This window comes from Chrysoperla carnea, chromosome 5, assembly GCF_905475395.1.
Source record: "Chrysoperla carnea chromosome 5, inChrCarn1.1, whole genome shotgun sequence".
NCBI classification, from domain to species: domain Eukaryota; kingdom Metazoa; phylum Arthropoda; class Insecta; order Neuroptera; family Chrysopidae; genus Chrysoperla; species Chrysoperla carnea.
Window position 1 is genome coordinate 1,887,419 of NC_058341.1, and position 14,591 is coordinate 1,902,009.

General features: G+C 26.7%; 1 protein-coding gene across 2 annotated transcripts in view; it reads left to right on the top strand.

Annotated features, from left to right (window-relative positions):
• The first annotated feature begins 3,738 nt into the window (after nucleotides 1-3,738).
• The window catches only part of LOC123301883 (RNA polymerase II elongation factor Ell), a 145,182-nt gene continuing 134,329 nt past the window's right edge, over nucleotides 3,739-14,591 (top strand). Inside the window, exon 1 of one of the 2 annotated variants that reach the window (XM_044884832.1) lies at nucleotides 3,739-4,048. In XM_044884832.1, the coding sequence (XP_044740767.1) occupies nucleotides 3,922-4,048 (127 nt within the window). In that variant the 5' untranslated portion in view covers nucleotides 3,739-3,921. Of the gene's footprint in view, nucleotides 4,054-14,591 lie in introns of both variants that reach the window. The other variant, XM_044884830.1, reaches the window with a different exon arrangement.

Genomic DNA, 14,591 nt, shown 5'->3' on the forward strand with positions numbered 1-14,591 from the left:
CTCTTAAAACACATTAAAAGTAAAAACAGAATTCAATATGTTATTATCGAGTTTTTTTTTTAAATAATGTGTTTAGCAGTGTCAAATATTTCCTAGGACTGTACCATATCGAAAGCAAAAAAAATCATTAATTTAATTTAATGGCAAAATGAACTCTAAAGTTCATTTTGTTTAATTTATCTTTTTTATAACAAATTAATAAAAAAAATCATCTTATTTTTTATTATAAAATTTAGATATGAAAATTGTAATTCCTTGTTCTTAAATAGATGACAATTTATTCTTTTAAGACTGATATTTATCCCGAAAAATCGTTCAAAATTCTAAGTCAATCAATCAATAATGAAAATAATGGAAATAATGTTTTAAGTGGAAACTTGATAGAAATCCCGAATTATTTTTCGAGTTAAATACCAGCTGAAAATCTTATAATGCAGATTTGATAATAACAATCGATTTCTATGTTCTTTTCACTGATCTCCATATAACTGGGGTGGAAATTGAGTAGATTGGAGTTGGGAATACTCCAATATTAAATACTTAAATTTATTTTACGCGCCATAAAGAGATCAATGGTTTGTTCTTCTTGATTAATCGTTTTTATTCCATCTAGATATTATTCATCAAATGTCAAATCTGTATTATATGTCAAAATTTTTTAGGTTATGTTTTTAAAAACAAAAATCTATGTACATTTAAAATAGTAAAAAAAATAAATAAAAATAAACTTATGCAATATATAAAATTGACCAAGTATATAAAATTTAGATTATTCAAAAAAAAAAAAAAAATATCTTAACAAAAAATGAAAATATTAAAAAAAAAAATTTCACAACACTTTAAAACGTTGTTAAGAAAAAACCTAAAATTGTAAAATTTGTGCATTATTGTTACAAGAAAAAAAAATACTAAAAAAAAAAATTAAAGGTTAATTGTTAAAAGAAAATTTGTAAATATTGTACGTTGCTTAAATAATTGTATGAACTGAAAACGCATTAAAAAAATATTATAAAAAAAAAAACCAAAACATTTTTGAACGTAAATTTTTGGCGATATGAATGTAATTTTTCTTTTGTATTGTTTTTCATTTAGAAAAATCGCTAATTAAAAATTAAAAACTTTATGTTTTTCAAAAATGTTATATGTGTATCTATAAGCACAGTAAACGAAACAAATGGTTAGGGAAATTTTCCGACGAAAATGGAACATATTTTGTTATTTTATACGAAAACATGCTCATATTAATGAAATATAATTTTTAATAAATCTAAACATTTATAATAAGCTCGAATTTAAATTTAGTAAAAATCTTGCAACTTCAAAGGCTGATTTAGGCGTAAATGAGTTGCTCAGAGCAATAATTTTTCGTTTCTCAATTGTGAGATTGAATTTTACTATTTTTTCTCTCACTATTACAAAGATTTATTAGATAACTTGAAAGAAAAAGAGCGCCATATCAGACGGGGCCTAGGTCGAAATCGAACCTAAATTCGCCTCTGTGTAAATTAAGCATTTTTACGAAATTGTTACATTTTTTTACTAAAAAATGTAAATTCAAACCTGTTTCAATATGTATAGAATTTTTTCGAACTATTTTTCCCATGATCAAAGCTTGTTTTTCTTTGTAACATAAATTACCAAAATATAATTCATTTTTGTCAATATTTTCCGGGTCATTTTTGAGTTTCGTTTGCTGTTGTATATATTCAAAATTCGTTTTATATGTGTATGAATGTGAAAAAATCATTTTTTTCTGAATATAAAAAAAAATTGCATAATTTTCAATTTAATAAATAAAAAAAAAAAAACTGCAAAAAGAAAATTGTAAATAAAATGCACATTTTTAAAAGCATTCCTATTATAATAAATATTTTAAAAAATATATGAAAAAAAAAATTAATATTAAAAAAGAAACTAATGTTGTATAATAATTGCAAAAAAACAAAAAAATTGATTACTTATATATAAAAATTATCATTGATAGAATATTGAAAAATTAAATAATTTATGAAGCACAAAACGCATGATCTTATTTATTTTAGCGCCATTTGCACTTTTAAAAAATCATTTTTTTTAGATTATATATTTTTTATCTGCACCAAATCTTATTGAACGGTTTATCTTGAATTTACAAACCACCAGAAATGTTTCGAGATTAAAATGATTTTAAGGCAGAAGTAAGCGAAATAGTTATATTATAGTATAGTAAAAGACAGTTTTAGTAAAGTGAAATGTGTTAATAAAACAAAATACGGGTACCGCAAGTGGGTCCCTAGCACTTAGATCAAGAGTCCTATGTGTCCTCCTTGAGAACGATTTGGTAGGAGGCGCTATTAAAATCGAATGAAGTTAAAAGATTCTGTCGAGACCAGACACCACATAGAAAGCCCACAGCTTCTTCGTCGGGATCTCTCCCAGGATAGATGGATTCAAGATTTCGGACCCGAACATTCTGAATCTAACGCCCTGCAGATTTCTGCAGGTGCAAATAACATGTATGAAAGTTTCGCCATCGTCCATGCAGGCTCCACAAGTGGAATCATTGGAGATTCCCTTATGAAAGTGGTAGTTCAATCGACAGTGTCCTGTCAAGAGTCCCACCACCCTTCTCAACTTTGCTCAAGTAAGTTTCATCACAGTCGAATTGGTGAAATGTGTTTCTTAGCTGTCAAATCTCGAAATAAAAGCTGTTAAAAATTAATAAATAGGCAACTTGTACAGCATATATGTAAAGAAAACACATTCCATCAGGTTTTAGCAAAAACTAAGCGATTAATTTCATTTTCCTTAATCAGTTACACCTTTGACTGTACTATTAGAGTCTGTGGTTGTTTATGTGGTTCTAAATAACTTACTATTGGCCCAAACAATGACAAGTTTTCGATTGATTCGACTTTCAATTTTTTACGCCCAGAGAAGTTTTGCAAAATTAGATTGTGAAAACTGAAAAGCGAAAGGTTCTAACTTTATGATTATTTGTTCATCAAAAACAATAAAAGCTTTTGAAACTAATTTTTTATTATGTTGTATCACTCTCGAACATTCTAGATTACTTTCGAATGTTGGAGAACAGTTTCGAACGTTCAGGGACATTTCAAATCAATCGCTTAATATTTAAAAACATTTCAAATGATTATCGAAAATTTTGAAACAATCTAGTTCATTCTCGAACATTCCAAATGATTTTAAAAAGATCATTCTTAATTTTATCTGCTTTGAGCACAAAAAAATGAGTAGTTTTGAAAATTCATAGCATTTTTATCCTCAAAATCATTTCTGAACGGTTTCTAAATAGACAAGTGTAATTTCGAGGTAAATCGTTCACCAACAAGTAATAATAAAATTTGAATTTTGATTCTAGATTAGTTGTCTGTCACGATGTAGAGATGGCAGTGATAGTATCATTAGTACCATTTTATATTTGGTTTAAAAATAATATTTATGTGGCTTTTTTGATTAGTAAATAATTTACTTCAACGTCATTTTGTTTTGTTCTTTAAAACTGCATGAGATGTAGGAAATTTTCGAAATGCAATCGTATAAATTGCAACAGGTTTTCGTTTTTATTTTATTTTTGAAAATATCGAAAAATATGAATATCCGAAGGAATAAGTTCGACTACATTCGAGAGTGTTATTTTGTGAGAACGATCTGTAGAGTGCGCTGCTCATGTAAACTCTTGTCATAATTTTTGAAACAGTACCAAATAGGTGCTGCCACAAACAACATATTTCTATTAGATAAGAATTGAATGTCAGTCTTTATGACGAATTGTTTGTGCCAATAAGTCGTAAAACACGTATTTAAAATAAAATTCAATTCGAATTTTATCGAAAATTGTTAACGTCAATGTAAATTAATTAGTTGCTGATTTGACTAGCCGACGTCAGCTGGTTGAGTCGTGCAAACGACAGGACAGAAATGGCGGCGCTCTGTGCAGGTGATCAGTATGGTTTGTCATCAAAAGGTAGTTTTAATGAAAATAAAGTTTTAATATTTGTGAAATTAACGGATTCAGCACAACGAGCAATAGAGGAATATTTAAGAAATGAGGTAAGTGCATTTTTATTATTCTAACCTTAGAAAAACTATGAAAAATGGTACAAAATTGTGTCCTTATGGACTCTCTAAGTAGACTTGAAAGTTGTTAGTTAAGATAAGTCGCCATATTCTGTGACTTAATAACCTAATATCAATTAATTTATTAATAAATATTCAATAAAAAATAATTCTCTTCCAATATATATCATTTTTAAAATATGTAAGCCACATCGAAACTTGTTTTTCGAACTTGAAAAAAATTTCTACGCCACGTCAAAGTTGAATGTTTTTATTAATAAAATTCATAAATTTTTCAATTAAAACGAATTTTTTCAATATTTTTCGAATTAAAATTCATGAATTTCAAGTTCTAGAAGGTTTGTGATCTTTATATTAACTCATATCAACCATTCCTTTGTTAATTCCTTCCAACTTAAAAATTTTTTAAATCTTTCAAAAACTGATAAAATAAGAAGAAGAAAAAATAGAGTGAAGTGAATTTTAAAAAGAAAATTTTCAAGTGATTTAAAAAAAAATTAAGGTGATTTATTTTGTGACCCAGTTTTTACCAAAAAGAAATTTTTTTGTAAGTGAATTTTATTAAGTGAGACCAAGTGTTTTGTGTCATAAATGTGAAGAAAAATTTTGAGTGATTTTAAAATGAAAAGTGTAAGAAAATTCCTTTAAATTCCCCACAGGTGTGGAAAAAATTCCCCGTATATAGAGATCACATACTTTATTAAAAAGTGTGACGTATAAGATTTTTTTTCTTTTTTAAATTAGCCCAAAATTCTGATATCGATGTCTAAATAATCGTGTAATAAATGGCATTATGCCAATCGTGTAAAAAGTATTTTGTTTACTGATCAGCTGTGTTTTTTTTTTATTTCGATTTCTCTCCCAAGAACGTTTGTGTAATTAGAAAAGTGGCTTTTGTTCTAAATAAAGAAAGTCTGAAATGAAAACGAAATTTTTTTTTTTTTGAAATAAAAAAAGCTTTTAAACTAAAAGAAAACTGACTTCAAAAGACAAACTTTTCCAAAACAAATTAAAAGTAAAAAAATAACGATAATATAATGTAGTTAAAATAATTGTTATTTTTGGAGTCGGTGTCAGCCAAGGAAACAACTCTGACAGAACAGTTTGCTACATTAGTTTGGCTGACACCGACTCCAAAAATAACAATAATTTTAAATACATTATATTATCGTAATTTTTTTACTTTTAATTTGTTTTGGAAAAGTTTTTCTTTTGAAGTCAGTTAAGTTTTTTTTATTTTGTGATTTTTAGTGAATCTGAAGTACACTAACTAATTTATCACTAAAAAAAGAATCATCGAAATCGGTTGGCGTGATTTTGAGTAATTCGTCCTCTTGTTGTGCATACTTAATGCAAATTTAAGACTTTTATGATTTTCTCATGGATGTCGTTATCAGAACTCGATCAAAATAGGACCACACGGGAAGCACTAGCTTTCAAATAGATTAAGAATAATCAAAATCGGTTCACCCAGTCGAAAGTTCTGAGGTAACAAACATAGAAAAAAAAATACAGTCGAATTGATAACCTCCTCTTTTTTTGTTTGAAGTCGGTTAAAAAATAGACACTGATTGAGTTTAAAAAAACTCGACCATTTCATAATATGTAAAATTACATTGTTTTTAATTGAAATTTGTTATGTAGCAAGCAGGATTTTAATATTGACCCAGATTAGATTCAATTTATCTTTGTTTTAAAAAAAAAAAAATTACTAAACATATGTTTAGGGTCAGATGGAATACTTGACAGTTATTATTTCTAAACGGGTTGGAAATAATTCGTGTCTAACTAAAATTTTTCGTCCACGAAAATCAACATTACTGAGAACTTCTCTTTTTTGGAGATTAGAAAATTTTTAAATTGTGTTACATGCTAAAAATTGGGGACGATAGTGAAATAAAACAAGTGAAAACCAACAATTGACTGAGTTAATTGTAGAAATAACCTGTATAGAAAGTTTTCAATGTCTAAGTTTAAAAAACTAACACAATTATGGTTTTCGAAGTTTTTTGATAAAAATGGTGTTTACTTTTTAAAATGGCTATCAAATATGCCGAAATTTCGGTTTTCTAATGGTTTTGAAATGGCTGTCAAATATTTCGTTTGACCCTAGACTGAAATAAGGTTCAATTTGTTATTTAACTAACGACTTAGAGAGTTTTTTTTGTATTTTAATTAAATAAATGTAATTAATTAATTAATTTACTTCAAGTAAGGATTATTTACTGTTCATTTCATTATTCGACCTCAATTACAAATTTTTGAATGTCAACAGGATTTTACAAGAAAAAATATGTTTTTTAAATAAATTTGACTTTTAAGAAGAGAATTATTTTTAAGGATTTCGAAATTTCTAGATTAAGTAATAATTTTAGAAAATTCAATTAGGTAAAGCATTCTTGGCAATCAAAAAATTCTTAGAATACTTTTTTCCACTCTCAATTTTCTGTTGGTGACAACAGACTTTGCTAATAATTAACAGTTGTCGTTTTCTAAACAATGTTATTTTAAAAAAAATCTTCTCCACAAAACATTAAACAATTCTACACAAAAAAAATAATTCTAATATTTGAAAGAAAGTTTATCGTTAACTGTTCTGGCTAATTAAACAAATACCTACAAAATTTATTTCTTTGCTGTTCAATTCTTTTCTCATCAATTAAAAAAAAAAATAATTGGTGTCTGGCCACAGCCTAAAATATTAATTAGTTTTCTTAAATCGAAATAATAATAATAATAATAATGGGGTTTAACCTCCGTTTCTCTGACACATACGCCTATAACAGAGGCCACCCACATCATTATTTGTTAATCTTAATTTATTTTATTACAAGCATATTTTACAATTACATTTTGATGTGAGTGGAGTCGGTTACTTCGCTCTTATCCAAGCGACGACAATGTAATCAATTCTACCGCCCTCATTAATCATAATTGTTCACACTGCCGCTGCCTGGATTCGAACCCCGCAACCTAAGTCTAAATAGACGAACAGTCGAAGACAAACGCCTTAGACCGTTCGGATATTTAGGCTCTTATATATACTTAGGGACGTTCCCATAAAAATGAGCGTATGAAAATATTTGAGACTTACGTTTCAAAGTTTGTTAGAACTTGGGAAAATTAGAAGGAAATTAAGAGAAAAATTTTGCGATATATACCATAGTTTTTGAAATATTAATGCCGAAAGATTTAGAGAAAATTACCTATAGAAGAAATGACGCTCAAATACCATTCATTTCATCACTTTAAATGTATTTTATGGAAAAACCAGGGACGCTTGTTATGATTTTTCTTTATAGGAAAATATTTGCCACGTTTTTAATTAATTATTATTAGTTTTCTAAATTAATCGTAAGAAAATTAGCCTTGTTATATAATAAAGTAAAGCTTTAATTACTTAGGAATTTATATGTTAAAAACGCAAGCTTTAACAGCTAAAATCAGTTCTTGAAATACCGTCGAAATCACTCCGAAATATGGAATTTCAGGCGATATCATAGAAAATAATTGTTTAATCGTTAAACTGGCTTGATTTTTTGAATTACAGGTTGAAATTATCCGATAAATCGAGTTTTATCAAATTTCGAAATAAAAAAATATTTTTGATTTTTTTTCAAAGGCGTACCTACAAAAATCTGATTAATTTGATGATAGAATGCATAGTTTTTAAGAATTCGTCTAAAATTCCATTCGAAAACTTAATTTTTGGTTAGATTTCAGAAAATTTCTTTGAAAACATTTATATCCAAAATTTTTTTTTATTTATTTTACCGATTTAATAACAAAAAACCGGGTCGAAGTAATAATCCACGTCTAGTATCTTTGTAAGGCATGCTTTATAAATCTATTGAGAACATTTTAAATGTATTTTTGTAAAATTAAATAAAACAGACACCACACACGTTAATTATATCGCGAACATTTTTCGCAAAAAGTGAGAATATAAATATACACACAACGGTAAATGTGTGTCGCCACAGCAAGCCAAGAAGAATTAAAAAATTTTATAAAACAAACAAAAAAACCTGTAAGAAAATCTTACACCGACATTAAATTTATTTATTTTTTTTATTAATAGAAATACATTATTTTAGGATTAAAATAAATAAAAAAATGTGTTTTAACCGTTACTCAGTTTTATTGAACATTACTGTATGTGAAATTCTATTTTTGTACTCAACAGTTTTAAATTATTCGGATCAATTGCAAAAGAATTTTATGTGAATTGTGTGTTATTTTTAACTTAACACATGCTTTTTTAGAAATTCCTTACAATTCTCTTGTAGTTACCTGTAATTTTATATCATTCAGGTAACGAATTCAATCTTTATGCCGGACACTTTTATATATAGAAGTCTTAGGAGCCTTTTTAATTTTTTATGACATAACCTGGTTGCGTTTTTAAAAGATAAACAGGCAAAAATTTACATAATTTTTAGATAAATAAATTAGGGTAAAACACGAATCTAAAATTTTGCACTGTTGCCGTATTTCAATTAAAACTAATTTCAACATGGCCACACAAAACAAGGAAATCGGAAGTCAATAAATGTGATTGACACAGTATCAAAAATGAATTGACGTTTTGTGATCGTTATTTTGTTAACTTTCGAGAAAATAATAATTCTTACATCACAAATATCAAATCAAGGTCTTAAGAAAAATTTTGATCAAATTTGAATAAGATGATTCTATAATTAAGGAGAATAAAGATTTAAAATAAAAATAAAAAAAACTAGCCAAGCCCTGGGCAACAACAAAAAATGTATAATTAAAAATTTGTGTCTGATTAAACATAAAATTAAGATCAATGAAATAATCTTTGGACATCTCATGGTAATCTCCATAATTTTTTAAAGTAGTAATCTTTTTCAAAGTTTTATTTTAAAAAATAATATGCAAGTTTTAAAAATATGAAAGTATTTAGTTTTATATTTGTGTAATATTCATAACATATTATCTGATGTGGAAAAAAAACCTTGAAAAAGGTTCTAATATACAGCAAACCAATATAATACCTCAATGCCAGCGCAGAAATAATATATTAAATTCTATATTTTTTGATTTTTTTTAAAATTAAATAAATATGCCAAAAATATTTAAAACAAAATTTCTCAGATTACTTATTTGAGAAAATTTATTTTACAAGGTATTATGCATTCTCGTTAAAATTTTTAATTGATTTTTCGCCCACAGTAGAAGTTTGGGCCTCTATTTTATGTTCCTTAGCGCACGTTGTCGTTCTGATCTGTTTGTGTATGTCATAATAATTAAAGCTGTACAATTAACTATTAACTAAGTGATTCTTATCTTTGATAACTTCTGATTACTGTTCATAGATGGCGTTTGTTTATGATTCATAAGAATTCATAAGAAAATGTTTATTTTCATTACTTCATAAACGAAAAAAAATCATTACAGTTTTATTACCATTACTTCATTGTGCTTCTTATTCAATAATACATAATTTATAACGAAAAGGACATAGTTCCTACCGGATGCCTCCACGACATGCATTGTTATTTATTCTTTTCAATAAATGTTTCGATTTTGATAAAAAGATTCTTGTCAAAATAATCACTTTAAATACTTACAAATTATAAAATTAATTATCATTTTCTTGGAAATTTCTCTTGTGTGAAAATTTATCTTTAATTTTTAGAAATTACAACTTTTTTAAGGTCAATTTTAATGTTAAAATTTTTTTGAGATAAATTTAGATAAACAAAGTACTTTTAAAGAAATGTTTTTTTTAAAGGTTTTAAAAATTTTTATTATATTTACATACTAAAAAGTTTGTTAAAAATTTCATTTCGAATTTTATCGTTTTTATTGAAACATTTCAAATTTTATTAATCAAATTTGCTGCAGTCCGGTTTGGATATTAATGGCCATGCCAAGATTTTTTTAATATAAAATTTTTTATTGGATTTTAATTAAATTTTGTAGTAAAAAAATTTATTTAAATTGTATATACATTAATTTCGAAATATTTTTTAAAATGAAGAACTTTTTTAAGAGATTTTTTGGAAGAGATAAATTTACTTAAAATCTTACCCCAATCTGATTTTGAATAAAAAGATTTATTTAAAGGGGTTTAAAAAATTTGAATATCAAAGCTATTTGTTGCGTTTAAAGAAACAACTTTTTGTTTTGAAACTTGTAACAAAGAATGTGGTACAGTTTTGCAAAGAATACTAAATTCGAGGATTCTTAATTTTGGCATCGAAGACGTGTTGATAAAATTAGACTTCTGTTATAAGGAATGTTGTATTATAAGCTGAGTTGACAGTTCTGTCACTTGAAAACAAAATCAGAAAATTCGAGAATGTCAAAATATCAAAAATAAAAAATTATGGCACAAATACTAGTTAAATGGCCTAAATATTTGAATGTTTGTTTAAACTTCCTAATTTTAGAAATATTTCCTTGATATTCATTAACATTTAATTATATTTTGCCGTTTCTGCCAATTTAATTATCTAAAAACTATAAGTGTAATTACACCACAAAATATGGTTATTTTGTTTTTTTAAATAAATCGATCGGACAGATTTCACATTCAGGTTAATTGTACATAAATTTGGTGGTCATTGAAAAATGCTTGTACAACAGTAAATAATAAAAATGTTGAATAATTTAAATAATTTTTAGGAGTCCGTACCATTAAACTCTATGGACTATTAATAAAATATCATTTCGAATATGAACTATGAGTAGATACTTAAAAAGGTCGATTTCGATCGATTAGACTATCTTTTTGACTAACTTTATTGTCAATACAAATTTTTGACTTCGGAAATTGAAGAAACTCTTGCACTAATCAATGTTCAAATCAGGGCCGTTATTAATTCAGCTATGGGAAGGATAGTAAATGTGGAATTAAAACGCAAACATGTCAATTAAATAAAAATTAAATACCAAAGAAATAAATTATTTCAAAAAATTCTTCCTCGGAACCGTGGTTTTGCAAATTTTAGATTAATTCTTTGCTATTATTTTTTTTTATTAACACTAAGTGGATTCTCTTTTAAATTTTTGGGTGTTCAGCTAACTTTGTGCTAAGCCACGATTATTTCACTTACTAATCATTTTTAAATAATAATTATAATCTTTTTAAAAAAAAGTTAAGGTCTACTGCTTAAAAAAATTTAATAATACTGTTGTTGGTTTAATTAACATATTTTTATATATTTTCAATCCAAAAATAATTTTTTTTTGTATTTTTATATTAAATTTAAAATTGCATGATTTATCTTCTTCAAGTCTTAAACGCTCAATTAATTTCAATAATAAGTTTTCGTGTGTGTTATTTTGATAAAATAATTTTATTTTGAACTTAACCTCAAATTGTGTTTGACGTATTAATCGATTACCCTTTTTGGTGAAGGAAGTTTGTCTTTAAAATCACGAAAGTTTTAATCAAACACGCATTCTGTAGGTACATAGAAAAAATATTCTAAACTTGGGTAAAATACCATAAAAATAGATTCAAGAGGTATGATATATTTTGCCAAAAATTGTCGATATAATAGATATCATACTTACCGATTTCGTTCACCAGATATGGAAAAATTTAATTCTTATTTTTCGTTTACATTCATGAAGTTATAACAAAATTCATTAGGTACAAATAATTTCAATCACAAGTCTAAGCTTGCCTTGGCGCCCGTACTACCTTAAGGATGTATGAGCATGGTAGTGGGGACACAAATTTAAAAATAGATGTTTTCAATTTTGATGATAAATTTATATTATTACTTGACGATATAAAACGAAAAGTAAAATTTTTCGATATCTGGCTTAATTTTCAAAATATCGAAAATTGAAAATTTTGTTTAATTATTTAGCTTTCGATATTTCGAAAACCAAGACACATATCGAAAAATTTTATTCTTATTTTTCGTCTACATTCATGAAGTTATAACAAAATTCATCTTTGATGAAAATAAGATAAAAATAATTTCAACCCTTAATCTACCCTGCTCTTACATCCCTTATATGGACGGTGACACTTAGTTTTTTTCTTTTCTAATTCATTGCTAATATGTTTACTTTCTATTAAAAAGTTTTTTTTAAAATTTGTTTTCATTCATTCCAAATGAAAATTATCAAAAACTTCCAAAATATGTCGTTTTTTGAGATTCCTCCATAAGAGCCAATGTATTTTATATCGATTTTTAATGACTTTTTTCTTAAAAATTTGCACGGATACCTAAACTGAAATTTTAACCACATATTCTTTGAGTAAAAGACTACCTACAAACAAATTTTGAGCCTTTAAATCAAACATTGTTGTCATGCTCATACATCCTTAAGAAGCAATTGAAATGAACGATTTTGAAAAGTGCATAAAACTTGGAAGTTTCAAGGAACATCTTTTATTCGACCATGTAATAATTTTAAACTAAATTTTCATTGGTCAGCAAAAATTGTGTTTTAAAAAAACAAGACATATTTTTAAATATTTAAAATTGAAGTTAAACTTTGTTGAAATGACCCTCAAACTTCCAAGGAAATAATTTGTGTGTGACCGTTTAAAAAAACAAAACTTGTACACAACACGTTTTATCGTATTTTTGTTTATCAATTTTTACAGCAAGTAGTTTGTGTAGTGTTCGTTTCTCTTCTGAACTTATGAATAGTAGATGATGTATCGGTATTCGGTTTTGTAGTAATACACTATGCATGGGGTCGTTTGTCAATTAGGGGTTGAAGAACATCTGTCTATTATAGATGTGTGTACACTGTACGTACATTCATACATGTTCGTTGTAGATATGTTGAATGCGAGTATAAAAACAAGCATGGGAGGATTGTTGCTCTCTCTACATATATCCTTTATCCATCACCATATTCTTTGTAACAATTAGAAGATGGTCTGTTTTATCTTATAGAAGGTCCTTCTGAAAGGAACGTTAACTACAAGACTTAAAAACCGGTCTAGAACAAATTGAAAAATGTGGTTTTTTTTTAACTGTTCGTAATAATAATTTCAGAAATTAGAAAATCTGAAAATAAAAGGGCATAGGTTGAAATTTTTTATCGTCAGTTAAGAAAAAACCATTATGTTTGTAGACACATCATGGCGGCTCGTGTTTTAGGTCACGTGATATACAGATTAAAAATGACGACTTTTAATTTTAATATAATAAAACAATAATGTGCTTTTATGATTTAAAATCAGAATATTTAAAAATATTTCTACATAAATTCTATCAAATTTCGTAATTTTTTTTTCACTACCGAAAGTTCCCTATTCTTAACATCTACTCAAAATTTAAATTTCATTCTGCACCAAAGTGGATTTGCGGACATTCTACCTTAATGGTTAAAACGCAGTTCAAAATAATAATTATTTATAATTGTTTTTAGAAATTTTCTTTAGAAAGGTAATAAATCAATTTGGTTTTTCCTTTAATCATTTAGAACTCAATTAACTAAGGAGAAATTAATAAAATTTCCTTTGAATAAAAAACAAGTGAAAACAAACAATTGACTGAGTTAATTGTTGAAATACCATGCATATTCAGTGTTGATTTCTTTATAACATTACACATACAAACATGTGACACATACATAACTGATAATCAAGTATAGTACATATATTATAAAATTTCCGCCTGATTGGCGAACTCACGAGTAAACAGAAAAAATGTTTCAAACAAAAGTTGTTTAATTTTTGATAAGGAACATTTTTTATATTTAAACTTTTGTTCTATCTCTAACGGTTTACAAGATGGGTCTTCGGACCCAAGACCCAATTGACCTATGATGCTCATTTACGAACTTGACTTCACTTTTTACGTCCTGAGTACGCTGTAAAAATTTCAGCTCGATATCTTTTTTCGTTTTTGAGTTATCGTGTCCACAGACGGACGGACGCACAACCGGAAATGGACTAATTAGGTGAGTGGTTTATGAACACCTATGACAAAATTTTTTTCCTAGCATCATTATTTTTAAGCGTTACAAACTTTGGACTAAACTTAATATACTATGTATATTTCATATATACATGGTATAAAAAGTCAGACTTTCATTGAACAACAGTGATATATAAAAACATACCTACATTAGTAATGTGTGCAACACTCTGACTAACCTTCCCATTGCTGGCTGGCTTTGGTGTGTAGAGGTAAATTCTCATAGGTACAAAAAAAAAAAAATACAGCTAGCTAGTAAAATTTCAATTGAAGAGATAGTATTTATATAAAGGTGTATTTCACAACATACCAAACAAATACTAGCGCACACAGCACAAGCAACCACTGTGCTATGAGCTGTAAGCACTGAGCGCACACATAACAACAGACTTGCTTTGCGTGTTGACTTTTATCCTTATTTAAAATTCATGAACTTTTTTTTTTTATACTACATAATACAAATAAATACAGTGTGTCAAACAATCAACGTAAAATATTGCATTATTAAATTGAAGATAAAAATAAGAGTTAATTGTTTGAATATTCTGTTTATACTGCTTTTAATATTTATGTTTGAACTGT